The sequence below is a fragment of the Musa acuminata genome, chromosome BXJ2-4 (assembly GCF_036884655.1).
Source record: "Musa acuminata AAA Group cultivar baxijiao chromosome BXJ2-4, Cavendish_Baxijiao_AAA, whole genome shotgun sequence".
NCBI lineage: Eukaryota > Viridiplantae > Streptophyta > Magnoliopsida > Zingiberales > Musaceae > Musa > Musa acuminata.
The window spans coordinates 39,495,901-39,519,547 of record NC_088341.1 but is presented as its reverse complement, the minus strand read 5'-3'; the positions used below and the strand labels follow the sequence as shown (position 1 = coordinate 39,519,547).

Here is a 23,647-nt window from a genome sequence, read left to right as displayed (position 1 = left end):
ACATCATACAAAGGGAAAGGATTTAGTTGTTTCATGACATGAAGCACCAAGATATGACTACGATTATAGTCTTTCGGTTCAATAGTATTTAATGTTATAGGGAGCCTCATCAACGGTGTCTTGATGTGAGAAAATTATGTCGTTGGATCATAATGGACAGTTTTTTTTCTTCTTAAAATGTTAGAGATGACTAAATCACTTGACATTTGATATAGCACAAATTACTCTTGTTGGAGTATATATATCAAAAATATATTTAGAATATGATATCTTGGAGTTGTACGTAGCATATAGCACAGGTGTTCATCTAAAATGTTTAGATCTCTTTCACCAGAAAAAGAAAAAAGATATTATGAATTCAAGAAATATTGCAAATATATATAGATTGGTTACACAAGTTGTTAGTTGTTTCTAAGTTTAAACAAGCAAAATGAAAAACCAAATTTTTACCATAAATCTAATATATATTTTTTTCTTTTTACTAACAAAGAAAGCCATCAAGTTCCTTCCACAAATGCATTCTTTTTTCATACTCAAGGCCATTCAAAGAAACACGAGACGGCAACAGTTACACATATTTTATAGAGACAGGCCATCGTCTGCTGCATCAAAACACACGACCACAAGAACAGGCAACAGTATACATATTTTATAAAGGCAGGCCATAGACAGTCTGCTACATCAAAAGACTACTACTTCATAACCTGACATTTTTTGCACCTTAACCAAATCGGTTTCGCTAGATAAGATAAAAATGGAATATATTGCAGGAAATCATTTTAACCCAGTGAACCAAAACTATCTTCCATAACAACCATGAAAGAGAATTCCACCAAATCTCTGCCACATTGTTGAAGCCTTGTGCATAATTGCAGCCCACAAATTGAATCAAGTTGCCACTGATGATAATCTAGCAGTAGTCAGTCAAGAAGAACACAGCAGGTAAAAACAGTCGGCCAATGACAACTGTGTCTAATGAATTTGAAATGGTTCACTGCCAAATAAAGTTGAGTATGTCAGACAAGCATATTCTAAAAAAGAAGTTGCTGCTGGAGTATGATTATTAGTGGGAAGAAGTACATGTAACATGAAAAGTCAGTACCACTGGCTTTCATAAATAACCAGCTTGTTATAGAACCAACACATCACAGACACTTGCAAGGGCACATACAAAGAATGAGAGTGAGCGAACAAGAAAGACTTACGGTGGCTTCATCCTCCACAGCAACTTGCCCTGTCCGTTTCAAACATTGTGACTCTTCCAGAGAAACAACTTTTAACACCCAATAGAGTCAATGGTTCAGTGATTTATGATAAGAAACCTGCAATGAGGTAATGAGACATTATCATGAAATGAATATTTCATCAGAATCTGGTGCATGTCAACTCAGCAAACAACTTCAGGCATAAATTCTCAGATTTCAGAGTGCAAGTGTTCTAATATTGGGAAAAAGCTGTGCGTTTCATTCTCTGGATTGGTTTAAGTTCAAATGTCTTGCCGTCCTCCCAACAAAATTCAAAACTAACCCATTAAACCAAATTATTATGAGATTATTTACTAGAGCGAATGCTTGAGACCAAAAAAAATGTTGAAAGTAGGCAAACCAATCATTCCAACCAAAACTTTAGGCATATATGCATCAGAAGTTACATTTATAATATTTAAACAGAATCATCAGTGGTTTAGCACATACTGAGGTTGAAGATTTTAGTAACTCCCTTACGGCCATCGTGGCATAGCATGACGTCGGAAGAGTAAATGCTAATTTCAGAGCAAGCTTGGGTGACTGAATGTCGGAGTTGTGAACAAGCTCGATCGTTGGTGATGGATCCGCGTTTCCATCCTCAACCATATGTTTACCAATTGAAACCTCTGAATCTAAGTTTTTAGTCTGGCTGACAGAGATTCCATCTACAAACACTTCTTTGTTAGAGAGGCCAGAATCTTTTTGCATGATATCAAGATCGGTCTCAACCAAAGGTATATTGTCATCTGTATAATCCAGTAATTCCCTGGCTCCACAGAAAATATAGCTTTCAGTATTTCTCCATGTAATAAACAATATTATGACTACAAGAGAAAAAAGGTTCAAATAAACTGACATACCACACAAAATCAATAGGACGCTGAAATACCCGTCTATAAGCACCCTTCAAATTAGAAATTGAAAATTCCCTAAACACAAATGATAACATAAATTGTTAGAGCAAGCATGAACCAGAAGCCAATGATAATGCAAGGAAAATAGATAATATCCGCAGAGAGGATTTAAGCACAACTTACTTGGCACCATGAACACTTTCTGTCAAGCTAATTCCATCCTGACCATTAAAACACTAAAATGAGTACTGCATCATTGCATAGAAAGATATACTTGCTTTGTTTTTTTTGGCGTGCTATACAAACACTTTTTCCATGTCAGTCATGTTTCATTATCAAGCAAGATTGATCATATAGATCAATGGAGTCATCTTTTGATAGAATTAATGTCATATTGACCTGGAACTCTGTTTTCCTAACTTTGTAGCTAAGAGGAAAAATGAAGATTAAACAAATTATGATTATGTAACTTAATATGCAAGAAAACAACTAGCAGATCAAGAGATTTTTAGTAAAAAATTAGGAAACCAATAACAACAAAGTTACAAAACTTATAGGAGCTTCAATTAGGAAATGTAGATCCATAGAACACTAATGCAGGAAAAAAAACTGCACGAATACTTTTGATATTTAACTACTGCTCTTTCAGGGTCACAACCGAAGGAAAGATATTTAACTTTTATGAAGCCATAAATAAAGTTTTAAGTCTCAGAAGCATGCTCTAGCTTACACAGCATGGATTCTGTAAGTATCATGCCTTTGAACCTATATAACTTTCCTAAGAACCCTGCTGCCCCACCCCACCTCCTTAATTGTCTGAACCCATATAGGTGTTCCACACCTCAAGTGCCGACTCACTCGGCATGTCACTTAAGGGGGCTGTCTGCAACCATTTCCAGTCAAATAGAGGATAGACAGCAGCTACCTTACTTAATAGGTCCTTTGAGATTCATTTTATGAGGCTTTAATTTACAACTTTCCCATGGATCTGAATTTCAGCATCAAGCTTCGAGTGAATTTGTACTACTGAAATTGATAAAACCCAAAGCTGAACTAGGCTTCAATCAAAGTTGGAAAGGTATTAAAATTGTATGCAAGATCAGACAGGGAGCCCATTTTTTAAAGAAAAACTCCAGTTGACTAGTCAAACCTGAACATAAGCTGTCCAGGTCATACATATATGGCATCTTTTCTTGTTAAATTGGCCACTGACCATATGCATGAGAACAGGTCAGGGTTTCTTCAGGTGCTGGATCTACCTAACCCACTTAAACCGAATTTGAATACCCTTAAATCGGACTTTGGATGAGTTTGGGTAGGGAAGTAGAATTTTTGGGGGTCCTCACACCTACCGATCCCCGATCCGCTTAAGCCAAATTGGGGTGTCCATCAATCCAGGTGTGAAAATAGGGTACCCAAAACAGGTTGGGAATGCAGTGGTTAAGTCTGTCCAAGAATGAGCACGGTTGAATTTCCTTGTTCTTGACATGTAGACATTGCTACATGGTAGTGGGTTGAGTTTTTTCCAGAGACTAGCACTTAATCAGATTAAGCCAGATTAGGGTATCAATTAGTCAGATTTGGAACAGATATCGGCAAAAAAATAGTATTAGAGTTGGGTATAGAATAAGATCAGATACATGTGTAGTCAGTTGGGCTCAGGAATCGATATGGTGAATATTCATGGGTAACCTACCTGTTGTCATTCTTACTGCCACTGTCCCCACTTCTCTTTTCTATTTTTGTGGACACGTCAACAAGGTTTTTGCAATGAAAAGTTAATCACAAATTGGGGGTCACCACTCGCAATTGCTTGAAGTGGGGCAAATTAAAATCTTCAATCAAACAGATTGAAGTTAATAAAATTTCAACCAGTTGGATAAAAGGAACCAATACTAACTTAAACCAATAAAAGTATACTAAATTAAAATTTGGCCAATATACACAACCGTAATCAATTGGTCAGTAACCTGGTCTATGCTCGAACAAGTACATAACATCTGTATCATTGTTTCTGAACCATGAATAGAGAGAAACCTTTAAGCCACTAGAAATCATGCTTTGAAATATTTTCATTTCTTTACATAGGATTTTAAAGAGTTACAAGATTTATTATCTTTGGAAAGTCTTTATACTAAAAGTTAACTCCCTTATAATTAGTGATCACAATGAAGTATATGACAAAACTAACAAGACACATCTTTTTTCCTTCAGTAGTATGACACCATCATCCATGCTTCAGGTGAGATTCCTAGGAACTGTCTCCACGTACACTCCCTCCCTGACAAGATTAGCAATACACTTCTTTTTCCTTCAAGAGCATGACACCATCATCCATGCATCAGGTGAGATTCCTAGGAACCATGTCTCCTCTCTCTCTTCCATAAGTCATAAGAACTTTGAAAAATAAAACCTTTCTTTGCTTTATTCATCTGCTAAACCTATTCTATTCACTCAGTGGTTCTTGAAACAATACCAACAACCACCTATGTCATTCCAAATCTTTGCTGACCACTTATAACTCTCATAAATCTCAAAAGATCATCAAAACATCTGTTTACGTCATTGTTAAAATTCATGTATACTTGGGTGTCTTAAATACTATGATTATGTCATAATGGACTGGAGAAAGGCTAAATATGATCCATGCAGAGGACTGGGCATTATTTTGAAGCACAATATAATTTCTTGTAAAGATAACAATCAGCAAGCTTTAACCATTTGCAAAATGAGCTCATATCTAAATAGCAACTGATATATGATGTTCCCTGCAACATGCTTATCTAAAACAAAAACCCAGCAGAGATATAAGGCAGACACAGTCATGATAATTATGACCATACATGATCTAGATGATAGCTTGACATTAAACAACTAAAAAATTTGGTCATTAAACAAGTTAACAATCAAGAACGACCAGAGAAAAAACTGGTTGGTGGAACAAATACATTATTCTACACCATTTTAAGAGAAAAAACACCCACCTTCTTTGCCAAATCATGATACACACCAGCAATATCATTTGCTGGATACAAAATTTTTGAACTGCAAATAGAAGAAAAGAATTAACTATCAAGATCAGTTTCTACGTGAACCTTCACAAGGTATTGAGATGCTCCATACCCAGGCAAAGGAAGTACAACATCCTCGAATGTATAGAGTCCTTTAAGAAGATCTTCAGAATCAACAACCTGTAACAGACAAAGCATTAATCGATGTCATAATTAAAGAGAATGATACTGTTCAATCAGTAGTGTCTTCACTAATGTTTTCATTTAACAAAAAATGTAAAATCACACTAGCAGTATATGGATTAACTTGAGAAAGTTAGACATCGAATTTAAGCATTCAACTGTTTCTATAATTGTTTACGACACACTTCCTGATGAACTGACAAAAGTAATTCCAAAGTCCAAACATAGTTCTTTTTCCCCAAGTTTATAAAATTTGCAGGCAAATACAAGCTGACGTATATTCTAATTTGAACCATACCACAGATTTTGACCTAGCAGGGTTGAGGGCTCAAACCAACTTGCTCATATCTAAATATCAAAAATTCATACAAGGTGCAGTCAGTTCACCTCACCAATCATGAGCACAAATGTACTCAGATATTTAAAAGGTATCATCTTAAGCCATTTATTTTCTGCACAGTTGATGCAGAACTCAGAAACATAGATATCTCAGTTTATATGTAAATTCTAAACATTATAATAGATGGCCAAAAGGAGCAAATCTTCAAGTCAGAATCTTCTTCCTAGACTTTGAATCTACAGTATAGTTCTTGAATGTGTTCTACAAGATATCCTCTCTCTCGATCTGTGTACATGCAAGTCTTGAATTAGAACTTAAGATAGTATACCTGTAAAATTAAATGTTGGAGCAAAGATTAGTCATAATAAAAAACAACTCACTTTTACAAATTGAACCTTTTCTTCAGAATGTACTCCATCAGACAAATCCAATAAACAATTATCTCCATCATTACAATCATCTTCGAGGTCAGGATTGTCAGAGGAAGCCATTTCTGCAGGAGAGATTTCTTTACATAGTACCAAATCTCCTAGTACCACCTGTGAAATCCCTGTCATATATAATAATTACCAACGAGACTAGATGAACAGAAATGGAACACTGTTTTCACAGTACCAATAGTTTGCATCACAGTATTTATTACAGTAGAGGTCTTGAGTAGGCTATGCTACATACATAGTAGTAAAAGAAGAAAGAAAGTACAAAGACTATATATATGCATTATACTTTTTCATAAGCTATGTAAACTTGTTCATGGCTTAGACCTGTAGCAATAGGCTAGGAGATTCAATTGACTTCTTAAGTTCTTAAGGATAGTTATCATTACATAATTGGACTATCAACTTTGCTTCAGTGGATAAAACAGCCCCTCAACTGTAAAACTTGTTAGCTTACTGGCCCATAACTTGGACAGAGATACTATTACATTTTTCATTTTTTGTTTGTTTAGTAATTGTGTACATGCTTTATAGAAATTGAAAGCAAGCTTTAATTAGATTGTAATTTCTTCTTTGTTTGTTAGTCACATGTTTCATCCCACATGCATCAAGTGGGCGAAAAGTTATTATCATCTAACTTCTCTACTATTCTCCCCAGTGGCAGTTGGTCTGTCTCTCCTTTGCTGCTTTCACTGTGGTTTCATCACTTAGCCAGCCCTCAAACTCTCCCCCATTGCCCCACTCCCTATCAAACCCACCATTAGGCATCAGACCTACCTTAGTGGCTCTCCATGTATTGTCAGCTCCACCTGTTTGTGATCTCTCAACTATTGTCTTGGTCCTTTTTGGATCAATCTCTCATCTTTTGCACTATAGCCGATGATAGAACTCTCCCTCGCCACTCTTCCAATCATTTGAGCTCAGTCTCCCCTCTCAGCCACACAGTCAGCCATTGAGCCTTCCCTCATTGCTCAATTAGTCTTTTCAGGCCCACTACTGACCATCAATCTTCCTCGATCACTCTATATGCTTTCTCAACCTTGTCCTCTGCTTTGTCTCTCCTCTCCTGGTCCAGCTAATGGGTGAAATAAAATGGACATCAAGGACTCAACAATGAGATGGGAGTAGTACAACACCACACATACACTAAACCATACAGGCAAAATATTTAATCATACACTTTACCAACCGGTAAGCTCATACAGCCAATTACCATATTGGTCACCCTACATCAGAATACTGATTGGATAATGAACCCAAAATTTTGGTCAGACCAAACACCATGAGTACACTTAATCACCTGATATAGAGGATGTATTTAATCACATTGGACATTGTTTACTAACCAAGCTCAGACTACCAGATCACTACTCAGTAATCCTAGTCTACTTGTCCTATGCCTAGGTACTTGAACCCCTTGCTTCCACTATCATCCATATCAAAGAACTTCACAACCAACTTTAAGTTAATAATTGTCATAATAGTACTTCAACTCATCTGCCTTAACTCACCATTGTAACGTTTCCAATCTTAATACTCATCATGGGAGATCAGCTTTGCTATGATATCAAAAAAGAACCCATCTCTCTTAAGTTTATGAATCTTTTGTTGCTCATGGTGATGACCTTTTGCGACACTACAATACATAAAGATATTGTCTGCAGTCCTCCGTAGGGCTGCATAAAGATATTCTAAAAGTAATGGTGTGTAAAGGGATGGTAAGATAGAGAAAAAGAGGGAAGTCAGAAAAGGAAGAACCAATCCACAGGGGACTGAACATTTTTGTTTGTATTCATAAACTAATCATACAGCAACTATTTTTTTCTAAAGATAATAAAAGGTTGTATTTAACTCAGTAACTCTCAGAAAGGAAATAAAATAAAAATGCCTACATATATTCATGGCAGCACCAGTTCTATGGCTATTTTTCTAAGACAATCTTTTAACTAGATCTATCCACATGCTATAGTTTCCACCCGGATAAATCAACTTCAGGAAGCAGTAACCAGCTGGAGCAATGGTGAAGCCCTGTCATTTTACCTATTTTAAAATAAATTGGCTGCCTCTTCCTATCCTGCATAAGCCTACTACAAGCAGGATCCAAATCTAACCCATTCTGAACACAGAACATAATAACATATATAACAAATTGGCTAGAATTAAAATCACAAACAATTGCATTTTACCTCTTTTAACAATAAATTGTCTGCCCCTACCTATCCTGCATAAGCCTACTACAAGCAGGGCCCAAATCTAACGCATTCTGATCCCAGAACATAGTAACATATATAACAAATTGACTAGAAACAAAATCTCAACCTGAACATAAATTGACTCAAATTTAGTCTTCATTAACAATCAAATAGATTTAATAATTATTAACTTGAATCAGACCGAGTTGCATCAGATGTCCTGTTGGTACACACAACTTTTCTTTAATTTTTTACTTAAATAAAGTGTTTTCGTTTATCTCGCCACTCAAAAGACGATTAATGTATCCCCCACGAGATTTGAGTAACAACTGTTTGACATTCCTGTGTTAAATAAATCACAAGTAGAAATCAACATGTTGTTCTACACAGTTCATGAATTGAATGCATCTAATCCAAGAATTCCAAGAGACTAGGTAGCTAGACAAAGATTTTTTATTTATTTAGTTGCATAAACAAAGTTCAATAAGGTAAGCAAAAAGGATTTTGCGTTTGAATAACCACAATCCATATTCATCATGCCATCCCAATACGATCTGCACCAATAATATCTCAAGCTTTCCCAAATTTTGTTCACAACAAAAAAGTGTTATGCCATTCTTTCTTGTTCATTAAAGATTCTCATAACGAAGGATATAACCCTGGTTTGATTCCAAAGGCCATATACAAAGTGAATATAATCTCCATTGTTTATATTAGGTGAACTGAAAAATATAAAATAAATAGTTGAAGATAAGAAATAATATTAAGAGCATATAAGAAAAATGATAGCAGATTAGAGACTAAGGCAGAGACCATTGAAACAAAAAAAGCGAGAAGAAATAGGAAATAGGAGCAAAAAAAAGTCAACGGACAATAAATATGACAACCATAACAAAATAATGTTGGATGAGCCCAAAAAATTTAGGTGATACCAGCATAAACAAGCACACACAATCATGTTGGTAGTGCAGAATTGTAAATCGGCAATGCCAAAAGCCAAAACACAAAAATGATGATTAAATATAAAACTAATACATATAGCCTATAATCGTCTTTTACATCCACATCCTTGTCTTTCGACCTGTCCTTGGATGAGAGATGGCATCAAGATGATGAAGGCCTCAATGAGATGGGTAGATATTCAACAATTAGCAAATAAAAGAGCTACACACTAACTCAATACCAACAAGTTTTAAAATTTTAAATAACATCTGGGCCGATTAGATCCCCCAAGCATTTAGTACAAGCAAAGCTCTATACTTACAACATGACTTGTCTCAGCTGATCTCCCTTTTCAAGTTAGGAAACCAACTGGCATGAGATGTTTTGGGTGATACCCCAAATGCTAGCATGAACTAACCCGAGCATTGACCTGATTTTATGACAAAAGTGAAACCTTTTTGTCCCATTAAGACTATGACTGATTGGTGTAGAAATAACAGGCTCCAACTATTTGATTTTACCCCTAATATCTTCATATCTTTCAATTGATTTCAAGTTTCTTTACGACTCTAAACATTAAAAAATCTTTTACGCTGTGACAACCTTTCAGTGGCAATCAAAGCCTTGAAAAAGAGGCAACATACCATATTTCTGCACCCTCATGCTAGCTGCATGGTTCCATAGAAAACTTTGGTAGCTATGCACATACCTGTACGAATAAGTGTCCTAAAAACTATTAAAACAATGATAATAAATTAAAATATAGAAGTACAAGAATAAAAAACGACAAAGATAAACAATATTGTACAAGATTCTAGAAAACAACTTATCATAATAACTTAATAGTCTAGTGTAATAACAATATTCTGGTTCACCACGCACATATTGTTCCTATACTGTGGCCATATAAACTTCTTATGACACCACAAAATGCTAGTTATTCTCTGCTATCAGGACCTTTTTAAATCCTGATCAACACATAAAAGCTTTTTAATCAACACGCATTAATAATATTTATTAGCATACTAAAAGAACAAAATAAACAATAATTTAAATATAACAAATAACTACATTTAAAATTATTTTTTTGTGGAACGGATGCAGAACAAAGGTATATGAAGAAAAAGATGAATGACAAAAATGCGAAGCTATAGGGAAAATTAACAGGGAACGAGGAATGGACAGCAATGTAATATTCTTGTGAAACAAATTGGAGGAAGATGAGTTAGATATAGGAGAAAAAGATTGTTCCAAGCCTATCAGCTCAGTAACAAGAATAGTGATCTAGCATTAATTGAGTAATATGGAGGTAAAAGAAAAAGAGGGGGAATAATAGAGGAAGAAAGAAGGGTGATATGTAAGTTCTATGCAACATAATTATCCTCCCATATCTAACAGTTACCTTCACATCTAGATTTAGTGGAATAGAAAAGTTCAAATGTCAAGTCAAAGAAAATATCAAAGATATTTTTGTAGCCTGAGCCTCATTCAAGGCTCATCTTGCACAGGTTATTGGCCAATACCCTGTTGCATACATCGTAGATGACTTTAAGATGCAAAAGTTAATATATTAACTAATATTATCAACGTAGATGAGTTTAGAAGCATACTGATATAAGATCACAGCCAAGTGAAAGGTGGTGAAAAAGATTTTGGCTCCCAAATTATGGAATTATAGAGTGAAGACTAGTGTTTCCATGGAGCCTATATATGTTTTCTGATGAGAGGCTGCAAATGGGTTATTGCTGTATCAGATGATATAAACTGCAAGAGACTAGATCATCAAGGCACATCCTGGGCATCATGAGCCCTTCATCCATCATTGATTAATGATGCAACAAACATATGTCTAGGGATCTCCATATGACCAGTAAAGAAATTATTGTGATACAACTTCATATTGGATAAAATGATAAAATTAAATGAACATAAAATGTTATAGGCTATCAACTTAGTCCAACATTTTATTATCATAAGTTTCACCACTGAAAAAGACTTGTTACCTTTTTCTTTTTACGCAAATGATAAATGGTGATGGCAAGATTCAAGCTTAGGATCTTGGCATCTTGAAATAAACTATCAATGTTTTCACTAGCTAAGCTAGTTGGCATTTTCAAATTAGTCGGATGAGGTTTTGAGGTCTCAATCTTTGGTGAGTTTGATCCATCACCACCAGACTAATGTTTAAACTTTAAAGTAATAAAATATATCAGATAAGGTTTTGGACCCTCACCCTTTGGTAAGTGGGTCTCATACACCACCACTGGACCAATGTTTCGAGCACAAAATATATCAGTTGAGGTTCCAAACCCGCAACCTTTGGTAAGTGGGCTTGGTACACCACCATCAAACAAATATTTTAGATGTAAAAATATGTTGGATGAGGTTTCGAACCCTCAACCTTTGGGTAAATGGGTCTGGTACACAACCAATATGTTATATGTAAAAATATGTCAGATGAGGTTTTGAACCCTTAACCTTTAGTAAGTGAATTTGGCACACCACCACTAGACCAATATTTAAGGTGCAAAAATATATCATGTGAGGTTTCGATCTCTCAACCTTTGATAAGTGGGTCTGGTACATCACTACCAGACCAAAGTTTAAGGTGTGTTACTTATCATTTGCAATGCCATAAACAAATTAGAGTCAGATATTGAAAATGACTCCATTGTTACTAAAAGGTAGAGTTAAAATTTTAATTAAGTACAAGTTATCTGATAAATGCAAGGTAATAATTGAACCATCTTAATCTAAGAAATGTCTGTGTTAAAAAGGTTTATGGAACCTTAATGCTAACTGCCAACATTACATTTAGGGAGGGGAATAACATGAATCCTGATAATACATAAATGTTGAATAATACTACATACATTTCAGTAGTGATTGCAAAAGGCGCTCGGGCGCTCGCCTAGGCGCTCGGGCGAGGCGAGGCGAGGCCCGAGCGCCTCGCTAATGTCCCAGGCGGCGCGCTTCAATCAGGCGCCGCCTGGGCGCTCGCCCGAGCCCAGGCGCTGGGCGCTTCGGGCGAGCGCCTGGGTAAACCGAACCAGAATTTTAGGTCTGGTTCGGTCCTGGTTCGGTTGTTAGTTGGTTCAATCGAACCAACTAAACCGATATAACCCCAACCCTAACCTGCTGCCGCTGCCGATCCCGATCGCGATCTCGTCGCTCGCTGCCGCTGCTCCCGCTGTCGCTGCTCGCGCCTCCCGCGAGCCTTCCCGCTGCTCGCGCCTCCCGCGAGCCCTCTCGCTGCTCGCGCCTCCTGCGAGCCCTCCTGCTGCTCGCGCCTCCCGCGAGCCCTCTCGCTGCTCGCGTCTCCTGCGAGCCCTCCCGCGAGCCTTCCCGCTGCTCGCGCCTCCCTCGAGCCCTCCCGCTGCTCGCGCCTCCCGCGAGCCCTCTCGCCTCCTGCGAGCCCTCCCGCGAGCCTTCCCGCTGCTCGCGCCTCCCTCGAGGCCTCCCGCTGCTCGCGCCTTCCGCTCCCTTTCCCTTTCCCGCTGCCGCTGCCGCCGCTCGCCGCTGCTTCCTCGTTTCTCCATCAGCAGGTTTATACTGTTAATGTGATTATATTTATTAATTATATTATATATTTTTATATTTTTATTTAAAATTTTAAATAATTATATTATTAATTATATTTTATATTTTTATATTTTAGCGCCTCGCTTCGCTCGGGCGAGCGCCTGGGCGAGCGCCTAGCGCCTCGGGCGTTTTTGGACCTTGGCGCCTTTTGGCGCCTAGCGCTTTTTAAATCACTGCATTTCACTAGAATGAAGAAAATCATATCGAACCCAAATTGTTATATTTGCATAAAGCAAAAATGTTTTGGCCTCTCATCTTGACATCATGCATAAGATCTTGATATACCTCAAGACTTGTCCAGCGCAAGGGTTTCCCTGTTTGCATTATAGGAACATTTTGAATGATGCATGCCTCATTTAAAGAAATGTCATGCAGGTGTGCTAGGCCCACCTTATCCTTTGAGTCAAAAAATTGATGGTTTGCATATGGACACTTGGAGAAGCTAATATATGTTTACTACAATATATATATTTATATCTGCAATGCATTACCAAAGAGAGATAAAGAGTAAGGAGAACAAGTCAAAACCAGTTTACGATATACAAGATAAGACAAATTCAACAATAATGTAGTTATGAGCACTAATAATCAGAAGAATTGTTGCTCAATAAAGCTAGAGATCCATCAAGTTCATTTAACATAGACTGTCAAACTTAGTAAAAAAATATGGTAGGGTGTATCCACTAAAACTGTAGAAAGCATTAATAACTCAGACTGATGAATATTAGATGATGAAATTACCCTTAAGGAGGGTATTGTTTTTATTTAAAGCATGACCTATTGTTTGCCTTTTAAGGAGGGTTAGCAACAAATCTTCATTGGTCCAACGAAAAAACAACACAATATGATTGGTCGAGGTGGGTGGCAAAAGAAAATTAGGAACGCCGCATGGTGATGTGGTGCCCATTTGGACCATAAGTTCTGTGTAAATATTTGTCATATTTTATCACATACGAGAGAAGATATCCACCAGGGTTAAAAGTCATGGGATTGGAAGGACCAAAAGCCACTCCATGGACCCAGTTGACCATCTAGGTGTGATTGCAACAGTGTCAATGATCCTATGGTTGTAAAAGTGGTCGGTACCAGTACACTACCAACCTGAACCAAGACTATACCAGTAACGGACTGGTATTGAGCACCTTAATAAGTTGCTAGTATTCATTCTGAGCAAAATTGTTATTTATAAATCATTTATAGCACATTTTTTGGTCATAGGCTCCAAGAAACCTCTCAGGAAAAGAAAATTAAACTTTTGCAACAATTTAGAATCAAACACCTACATCATTCTCAATGTTCTAGGAATAGCCTTTAGTGCTTGCAGGTAGTTGCCAGGGGACTTCTTCAAACATTGAAGCTGGTAGATCAAAAACGGAAAAAAAAAAAAAAAAAAAAAGGTCAAATTACACATGAAAAAGCACAAATAAAGTTCAGCAAATGGTTTACCTCTACCGTAAATAGTAAGCCACAAGCCAGAGGCAACATTATTATCTTTGTATTACCAACAGAGGCATGACCACTGACAATTCTCCACTATGTCAAATTTGTCTTAGAAGTACCAAGGAATATGTTAACATTTACATTTAAGGAACTCGTAGCAAGCTTTTTAATAAGAATTTCTTTTAACAAACTTCTAATAAGAATTACACATAAGAAAACAATATGCAACCTATTTAAAAAAATATGAACAAAATTATATGTTTGGTTGTTTGAAGAAAAGCAGCTCTTATCCAAGATGTTTTTATGAGTTAGTGGTCTCAAGATCTTCTCCCATCCGAGGGCCACCTGCTCATACTCCAAAAAGGGAGTGGGAAAAGGGCCTGAGTCAACAGAGTAAAGATCTCACTGTTAAGGGTTGGGAACACATTTGAAATGTGCATTGAGGATCCAATGCACATTTCAAAAGTGAGGCGGTGTTTGGTAAACTTTTTTCAAATTTCATTTGGCCTAGATGCTGCATCCAAAATGCTCAAATGTTGATGCTACTTTAGGGTTTTCAGGATGTTAATGTAACTTTTTAAATGCCAAAGTACCATATGATTCTATCTAAAATCACAACATTGTCACTATAGTGAGAAATCAATATGATTTATGTCTTATATAAAATATTTATTTATTTATTTTTAAAAATTGTTTTATATTCATTTGTATGATTATATTATTTATTTATTAGATATCTGGACCATATAAATTTTTTATAAGATTATATATAAACATTTATTTATTTTTATTTAGTTAATTATTAATTTAAATAAAAATATGTATCTACTTTTGAATAAATATTAAATATGTTAAGAGGAGTAAATTTGTCACATAATATTCAATAAACTTTTGAAATATAGTTTTACCAAACAACACTTAACGTTTACGTTAATGCACATTTAAAATGTTATTGTTTACCAAACACTTTTAAGGCTGAAGCATTCTCCAACTGCACATCCACCCAAATCCCTTCCTCTAAATGCACGTTTGAAATACAAATGTGTTCCCAAATACAACCTTAGAATATTCAGTGCTTCACAATGTCAATCATTCATCTCAAAAGTAGCTACGAATATGTTAACATCTACAATGTAAGAAATTAATAATAAATCTTTTACAAAAATTCCATGCAAGAAACTACTAATAAGTCCTTATCAAGAATATGAAAAATTCCATTTGGCAAAATTAAAAACAAATAACTATAAAGAAATAAAAGAAAGTTATGAGGATAGTACTTCTCCTAAATCATTTTAAAAAAAACAAAACAAGATCAGGCTGTCAGCAATCAAGAGTTCTAATCAAAGTGTTTCAAATGCCAAAATCGTAAATTCAATTATTGTAAAATTGAAATGCCATAGGAACTCCTATTATAAGCAAAAAAAACCATTAAAATCGCAAGAAATGAAACTATGAAGGTCCAAAATAAAATCATACAACTAAAATATTCTCTTCATACCCATTCAATAAAAGTTTGATAGACTATTGTATCAGACGAAAGAAAGCACATATAACTGAAATTTTTTTGCCATCATTCCTCAAAAATAGAGGACAGATATAGGGTTAGGTGCAGAGCAAAGTTAGGTCTAGGCTTGAGTTATACAAAGTCTGGTAATTAAATCATGATTCTGGTATATCAACACTATCAATCAATTGCAAAAACTTCAAAGTGATTGTAAAGACAACTTTTCTAAGGAAATCAACAAAGATTCCTCAAGAGTTATAAAGAGGCATATGAAAATCAGTGTTTATTGCTATTTAATGACAGTGGATCTAGTAATGTAATAAAATTAGTAAGATTAGGTAAAACTCAAATTGCAAGAACTAATGTGAAGAGTATGGAAGCAAGAGGTCATTTATACAACAGAGAATTCCAGAAAACTCACAATAGCCCTCTCAGCAACCAGAAAACGAGGTAGTTTCTTCAGTGTTGAATCAACATCACCATGTTCTTTATAATATTCCCGTGCCTCTCTTGTGATCGGGCGTTGTTTTAACAGTGTCAAGGATAAAGAAACAAGATACTAAGAGAACACTTATGAAATGTAAAGTATAATGAGTACAGCGTAACTTTAGTTTAAGGATATCTCCTTCCCTGGGATCAAGAATCAGAGCTGCAGCACCTTTCCATTCCCCCCGAAGTAAAGCTGCTCCAACAAGATGGGTTGGCACAGAACCACTTCCAAAACGCTGATATAATACCACAGTTACAACATGGAAGTTGTGCCTCACATGGAAGCATTTCAAGAAAGCCACAATGTATCAATTTAAAATATAGTTAGACTGGAGAAGTTACCTGTAAACCATAATAGTTGATAAACCCATTCCTCTGTAAACCATCTGCAGCTGCTTTTATGGTGTCCTTACAATCTGCAGCAACGACTCTAGAAATTATATGTCAGTTAGTAGTTCTAGTATATATATTCAAAAATTTACCTAGGAAGCTGTAAAAAGGACCACAACATCCTAATACCATATAAAGCTATAAAAACCACAAAGTACCTCAAAGTAATTGTGAAACGATTTCCTGCAAGCTGGCCAAGAACAAGCCCTTCCTTTACATAACTATTACCATGATCACCTATATTGTATCACCATCATAATGCTACAAGAATCATGAGAAAACAGAAACTCACTGCTCTTACCAAAAATCTCCTACTTTAACACCAAATAGTCTGCTGTTAAGTTCAGCTAACCTTTTCGCATGCTGCTTGAATATGGTAACCTAATCAAACAAGATATTTTCCCAGAACATTCAACATCAATCTTTGTAAGCATCACCATAAAAATTTCTTGAAACATGTATTCTAAAACATTTAATTAAAAAGGAAAAAAGGTGACTAAACAAAATAAGCCTAAATCAGAAAGCATTAGCACTTCCTTCAAGCTGCAATTTTAACATAATATTTCTGACACATGTAAACCTCTACTATGCATTAACATTGTTCCAAAATAACTATCTTGGAGGACATGCACCTTCTCCTTTTTGACATGTTGTCACGGACGATTGTCATGCAACAACAACACTCGGTGAGTAGTCGTTTGCAGACTTGCGACTATTCATTTGCCTTCTAAAGTCTTTGTTTTCTCATTCCTCTCTTTTCTCACTTGCACACCAAATGTTTGTTGAATTACTTGTAAAATAGTCCCCTTTGCGAAACATTGGGACTTGTCCGCCACTCGTTTTCGAACTAATCAATTTATTCTTTTACAGGTACTTCGAGACCTGAGCGAGATTGTAACTAAGTTGACCCTTTGCAAACAGATAACGCAATGGTGCCTCACAACTTAGGTAATTCCAATTAAGTCTGTGACAATGTTATGCATCACCAAATTGAATGATAACATGAAAATCACATAATAAATAAGATTCATATTTACTATTTGTAGCAGAAAAGTTTTGTGTTAGATACAATACAAACTCATGAAGTGGGTCCAAACATGCAGTAAAAGAACTATATTTTTGAAGTTTTAAGAATCATATGCACCAGGCAAGCAGTAGAGGAACAACTTAATTTAAAGAAATTAGGAAGTAATCGTGATGGACAACAAGGCATGTTTGTTTAATATAATGTTTTCAATAGAAATCTATAACACATACAGAATTTCAACCTCAATAGAAATCCACTACACATGCAAATATTTCAGCCACGAGACATTATTTATGTACGTGTCAAAAAGTTCAACTACTAACTATAATTCGACAAACAAGGACTTACTTCCTAGTTTTACATTATATTACATCCAAATCTTTATATGCATTATCATTGGACAAGAGAAGAACTAGATTCCTAGTTTTGCATTATATTAGATGCAAACCTCTAAAATGTGTTATCATTGTTTTGTAAAAATAACTATGTTGGAGGACTTGCACCTACTCCTTCTGACATGTAATGCATCACCAACTTGAATGATGACATGAAATTAGTGATTTTAAAAGCGCTAAGCGCCAAAAGGCACCAAGGTCCCAAAACACCCGAGGCACCACTCGAGCGAAGAGAGGTGCTCCCGAATATTATAATTAAAATAATATACAGCTAAATAGAAATATGCTAAACATGTTTATGAAGACCTGTGTTAGAATTAAACTGCTCCAAAAGCATCTTGTTAACTACGAATGTTTTGCTGCTCTAAGACATTATCAAGTAAAAGCTAAGGAAGTTTCATGTATAAATCAAAGTGCATATTGCCCATGGTATTGTAGATACAACAAATATATTTAAACTGCTCCAAACGAGTTGTTGCTCGTCCGTTCGCAGTTTAATTAATAGAAAGGTGGGGGAAGCATAGGGCGTGAATGAAACTGCAACTGTGAACGAGATTGGACAAAGTTGCAGCAGCGAATGAAGGCAGCAGATGACGTTATCGATGACGGCAGACGGATCAACAACGTCAGACAACGCGTGCGAAGGCGGCGAATGAAAGCAATCGAAGAGGTTGTCGTTGGTGGCGGACAGAGCTACTACAACAATAGATAGAGCTATGGTGGTGGAATAGGTTTAGGATTTAGATAAGCTGCACAATGGCGAACGAGCTGCAACGACAAACAAGTTGCAGCGACAGCAACTGAGCTACAGCACCGAACGAGATTGGACGAGGTTGCCGATGATGGCTAGCAGAGCAAACAAAGGCGACAGATGTAGGATTTCATTTCACCTTTGTTTTCTTTTACCGGGTTAGGCAAAGGAGGGAGTTGAATGATGTTAGGGTAACTATGTTAGTTGGTTTGATTGAACCAACTTATAAATATAATCGAACCAAAGTTTGAACTCGAACAAATTTGGCTCGAGCGCTCACTCGAGGTGCCTGGTGCTTGGGCTCAAGCGAGTGCCCGAGTAGCGTTTCTTTGAAGCGCTATGCCTGGGGGTTCTACGAGGCACTCAAGCCTCGCCTCACCCGAGTGCCTTTTAAAACCACTGCATGAAATCACATAATTGATAAGCTTCTTCTTGACTATTTGCAGCAGAAACAACTTGTATCTGACATTGTACATGCAGTGGATCCAACATGTGGTAAATTACCTAGATTTTTTAGAATTCTATGCACATGGATAGCAAAATATTGATGAGTTAAAACTAAAAAAATTTAGTAGTAGGGGATGTCAACAAGACATATGTTAGCTTAAGGAATTTTTTAAGTGGCTCAACCATACAACAGTTCAACCATATTAGCTTATTTAGAGATAAGCTAATACACTCAACTACTACAAAGATTGTGGACAAAATAAGGCCTTGTTTCTCTATTTACCTAACATAAACTTAACTAGAAATTTCCTAGGAATATATTCCACTTTTCAACTAAATAATAGAAATTGAAACAATAACAATAAGACTTATCCTAAACAATGGTAACCTAAGCATTATCCAATACAAGTCCAAGGTCACAAATCATCTAGAGTTCATTACATAACAGAAAACTACAACGAAAATGAGAAAGAAAACCAAAAACTAAACTAAAACAAACTCTTCTAAGCTGAACTAAAAGTATCAATTTGTAGTTTGTGTTGAACTCATCCTCAAGACTGCAATAATCAACAACTCATCTGGATCTTCCATTTCATTCTCTGAATTTCCTTGCCATTTTTCCAAAATAAGTATTTCATTAGAAAAACTATGAAACTATACACCTAATAAAGGAAAACAGCATTCATTCAGTAATTATTCTACAATGAGCCACTAATTACACTAAAATATCCAAGGTTTTATGTTCAATAGCATGCCCAAAAAATTAACAGACAATATGTGCCGATGGGGATAAGCTGGCAAAAGCTTTGCCCAACTACAATAGACTGTATTCTGTTTCGCATAATTGTAAACGAACCCTTTAGTTTTCAATTACTACTGAACGGGCAGAATTAAAGTAGAAAAATGAAACTGAACCTAATTTTCCAGTTCATCTTGGTTCATGATGCTTATAAATGAATTGAATACCTTCACAATGCCAATGGTGATCTTGCTCCCCATTACCATAAGCCAGAAACCAAGGAGAAAGATGTCAGTGCAGTTCCATCAGCTCCTTGAGGTGTGGCGGTGCCAATGTCAAAGCAAATAAAAGACAGAGGTTGCAAAGGAAAAGACAAGTGTATATAGTTGATTGATCAACAACAAAGGATAGTAGGTCATTGAGCAGGTTTGCTAAGGTTGCAAAATTGATGAGGATAAGTTGTCAATGGGAAAGAAACAAAATATCGCAAGTTTGAGATCATCAAAGATGGCTTATTTGCAATATAGGTGACAGAGAGAACAAACATGCATCAATAATGGAGAATATGACAATGCTTGTGTCCTTGGGATCAACAATGGGAACACGAAATTCTGGGATTCATTTATAGCCATATAAATAGAATCCCTCCTCTATTATCCAAGGTGGACGATCCCAATTAAATTCAAAGTTTCAGACAAATCTTGTGAAGTATAGAAATTCTAGTTTAATTTCCATAGTTTTCCCAAATGAGATCAAAACTGAACCATTTAATTTATAGTCATGAAAATGGAATGCCTCCTCCATTATCCATACAAAAGGTGGATGATTCCAATTAAATTCAGACAAATTTTGTGAAGTACAGAAATTCTAGTTTGATTTCCATAGTTTTCCCCAACTGAACAAAGTGATTCATTTTTCAATATCCAAGAACAAAAATTGAACGTATAACTAGGGAGAACCGAACATTCCGTCAATTTAGTTTTTTTTTTCCATTATTTATTTGCTTGATTCTAATGCCAACAGATACAGGCCAGCATAGGCCATGCACATGCAGCCACTGGTTGTACTTGGTCCTGTTATACAGTTCAAGATTTTGATACAAAGCAAAGTGTCCTTCTAAAGCTTGCAAAAAAAAAAAAACGTTTTACAATGTTTAGTGAGTTGAAAAGCTAAAAGAATCTGATAAAATCAAAACTATAAAAAAGAATTACATAGACATTCACACTTTACAATATTACTAGGGAATATCTTGCAAATTCTACAATAGATAAAATCATGAACTAAGTGCAAAAATATGGGCAATGATCAAGATTGTAAATTAGAAAAAGAGGGCAAAACACAAAATATTTTAGAACAGAATAAAAAAGATACCCTTTGAGTAGTTACAGCACGTTTATCTTTTGTACCAGCAAAGCCGAATGATCGTTGCTGTCAAGAACAATAGATAGTTATTAGTAAATTCAAAAAACAATAAGAAAGCACAATAAGATTCACTGAGGTAAACCGATTAGATGGCATGAAATCGGTGACGTACATGAACGCCTAGCATCTTTCCAATAAGTCCTAAAGCCTCTTGGGTGTCCTTGTTCTCTTTATAAAGATTAAACCTGAACATCCAACAAAACCGTAAAAGTGATAAACTTCTATACATAAATGCAGGTTGCTCCCTTGCAACAATTATCAATCATAAGGAATCCTATGGGTTGCTCCCTTGTGACCATCGGAAACAAAATCTCTATATATGGAGGTAATACTGCATACATTGGCTATTGGCCAGAGCCTTGTGCACTGGTTTCATCCTTTTGTAAGGAAACTATGGGTTAAGAAAAACCAGAATACAGAGTAATATTACTAGACAAGCCATCAGATGAATATAAATCTGTACTTTCCAAATCAAGGCCTTAGGTCCATGATAAATTGTCAATATTAGATCAAATCCATATCAAAGAAAAATATTAACAAGAGCTGTCTTGTAAAAAAAGGCTCATCTGTTGCAATTTGCAACTTAAGTGGAAGGAAATACAGTTTTAGATTTTTGATGTTCAGAGAGTCAAAAAAGTTTTATGACTGCTGTGTCATTATATTTCCAAAATTTGAAGAGTAAAGCTTAAATGGCAACAGCTTTAGAAGAAATTCTCTGTTACTCAATAAATCATTTATTTAGTATAACAATTAAGCTCAAAATGACTGTTTCTAGCAGAAAATTCTCTCCGCCTAATGATAAATCATATAGACTATGGATACTATGTGGGAAAAAAAAATTGCTAATGCATTGCAATTTGCAACTTGGCCATAAAAAGTTATTGTTTACTGTTTTAGTCTTATCTTTAAATGGCTAAAAAGCTTTTAACTGGTTGCAGCATTATTTATCGAAAAAAAAAAAAAAGAACAACAAAGCTTTGAATGACCACGGTTTCAACAAAAATTCTCTCTGCCTAATATAAAGAATAATAGTATAGCCTAAAATGAGTATGTTTATAGCAGAAAATTTCCCACTGCCTGATAATATATCATAATCTGAGGGAAAAAGATGTGAATTAACCTCAAAAACTTTCCAATATGCTCTGGCCAATTCTTAGAGCCTCTGCTGTCAAATGGTTTGTCATCTTTGGTATCCTTCCGTTTCATTCCCCTCTTGCTCATACCTCCTCCCTTGCCCGAAGAGAACCTCACCCTTATGCATTTTGAACTCCCTTCTGATTCTTCAACAGTATCCGTGACCAAGAACTTGAAATTCCTCTTGAAGAAATTGTGAACTTCCTAAAATGCAACAGAAAGAATGAAAGAGATTTTAAAATGTCAAAAAAATGGAAAAATATGGAAATTATCGAAACCAACCGCTCGATGAGACTTGTCAGGATCGGGAGAGAGCACAATGGGAGAGGCATCGCTTTCTGAGGCCAAAACCTTCCCAAGAAAAGCCTTCAATGCATCAGCATCAACCTCGCCGCAAAGGGACCGAAACGATTCAATCTCCAAGGTGTAATCTTTACCATCGGAACAAGGATTCTCTCGAACTTTCTCGTCAAATTCCTGGCCCAAAACCAAGAGATAAATGGAGAAAGAACCCATAAGTACGAACAAAAGCAAAACAGCCTTAATAACACACAAACATCAAAAGCTACCTCTGGGGGAAGATCAAAGGAGGTGAGACGGACGATGTTCCCATCGGAATCTACTTCGTTGACTATGAAATCAGAGTACCTAATCGGATAAAGAAAGATCAGATAAAAGAGAAAGATCAAAAGAATTAGGGCTGGGAAGAAGGGCGAAAGACAGACCTCTGCTTCAAGATGCCGCGGAAGCCGGCAAGGGAAGAGACGTAGCAGGAGATGCCGACGTCGGATTCGTCGAGGGTTTTAGCCATGGTCGCGAGGGTTCGAGGACGGGAGAGATAGGAAAGAGAGAAGGGCTTCGAGAAGAGGTAGGGTTTTGGTGGCGAGAGAAGGGCGGAGAGGGAAGGCGGCGCTCTCAGTCGCATGGACGGGTTTCGCAGCGTTGAGTGCATCCGATAACAACGGCTAGTTAGCTGTACCCGAACCCGTTTATCCTAATCTAAACGGATCAAAAAAGTCCGATCCGCTATAATGACTCAAATTCTGACCATGGAATATTATGAGTTTAAAAGAATATTTTTGTATTGTAATTATTTTTATTTATTTTATTTATATTTAGAC

General features: G+C 36.2%; 1 protein-coding gene across 1 annotated transcript; it reads right to left on the bottom strand.

Annotated features, from left to right (window-relative positions):
- Positions 1-556: 556 nt before the first annotated feature.
- On the bottom strand, positions 557-23,465 carry LOC135610818 (multisubstrate pseudouridine synthase 7-like). Its single transcript, XM_065105781.1, has 21 exons — positions 23,252-23,465; positions 23,096-23,174; positions 22,809-23,003; positions 22,513-22,730; positions 21,505-21,577; positions 21,342-21,398; positions 16,913-16,992; positions 16,770-16,832; positions 16,564-16,651; positions 16,355-16,457; positions 16,154-16,257; positions 14,072-14,145; positions 9,851-9,915; positions 6,016-6,185; positions 5,225-5,292; positions 5,086-5,146; positions 2,285-2,322; positions 2,108-2,176; positions 1,695-2,013; positions 1,206-1,322; positions 557-994 (listed from the first exon to the last, which is right to left on the bottom strand). The coding sequence occupies exons 1-20, from the start codon at positions 23,449-23,451 to the stop codon at positions 1,293-1,295; spliced, it is 2,154 nt and encodes a 717-aa protein (XP_064961853.1). The 5' UTR covers positions 23,452-23,465; the 3' UTR covers positions 557-994; positions 1,206-1,292.
- Between the last annotated feature and the right edge of the window lie 182 nt (positions 23,466-23,647).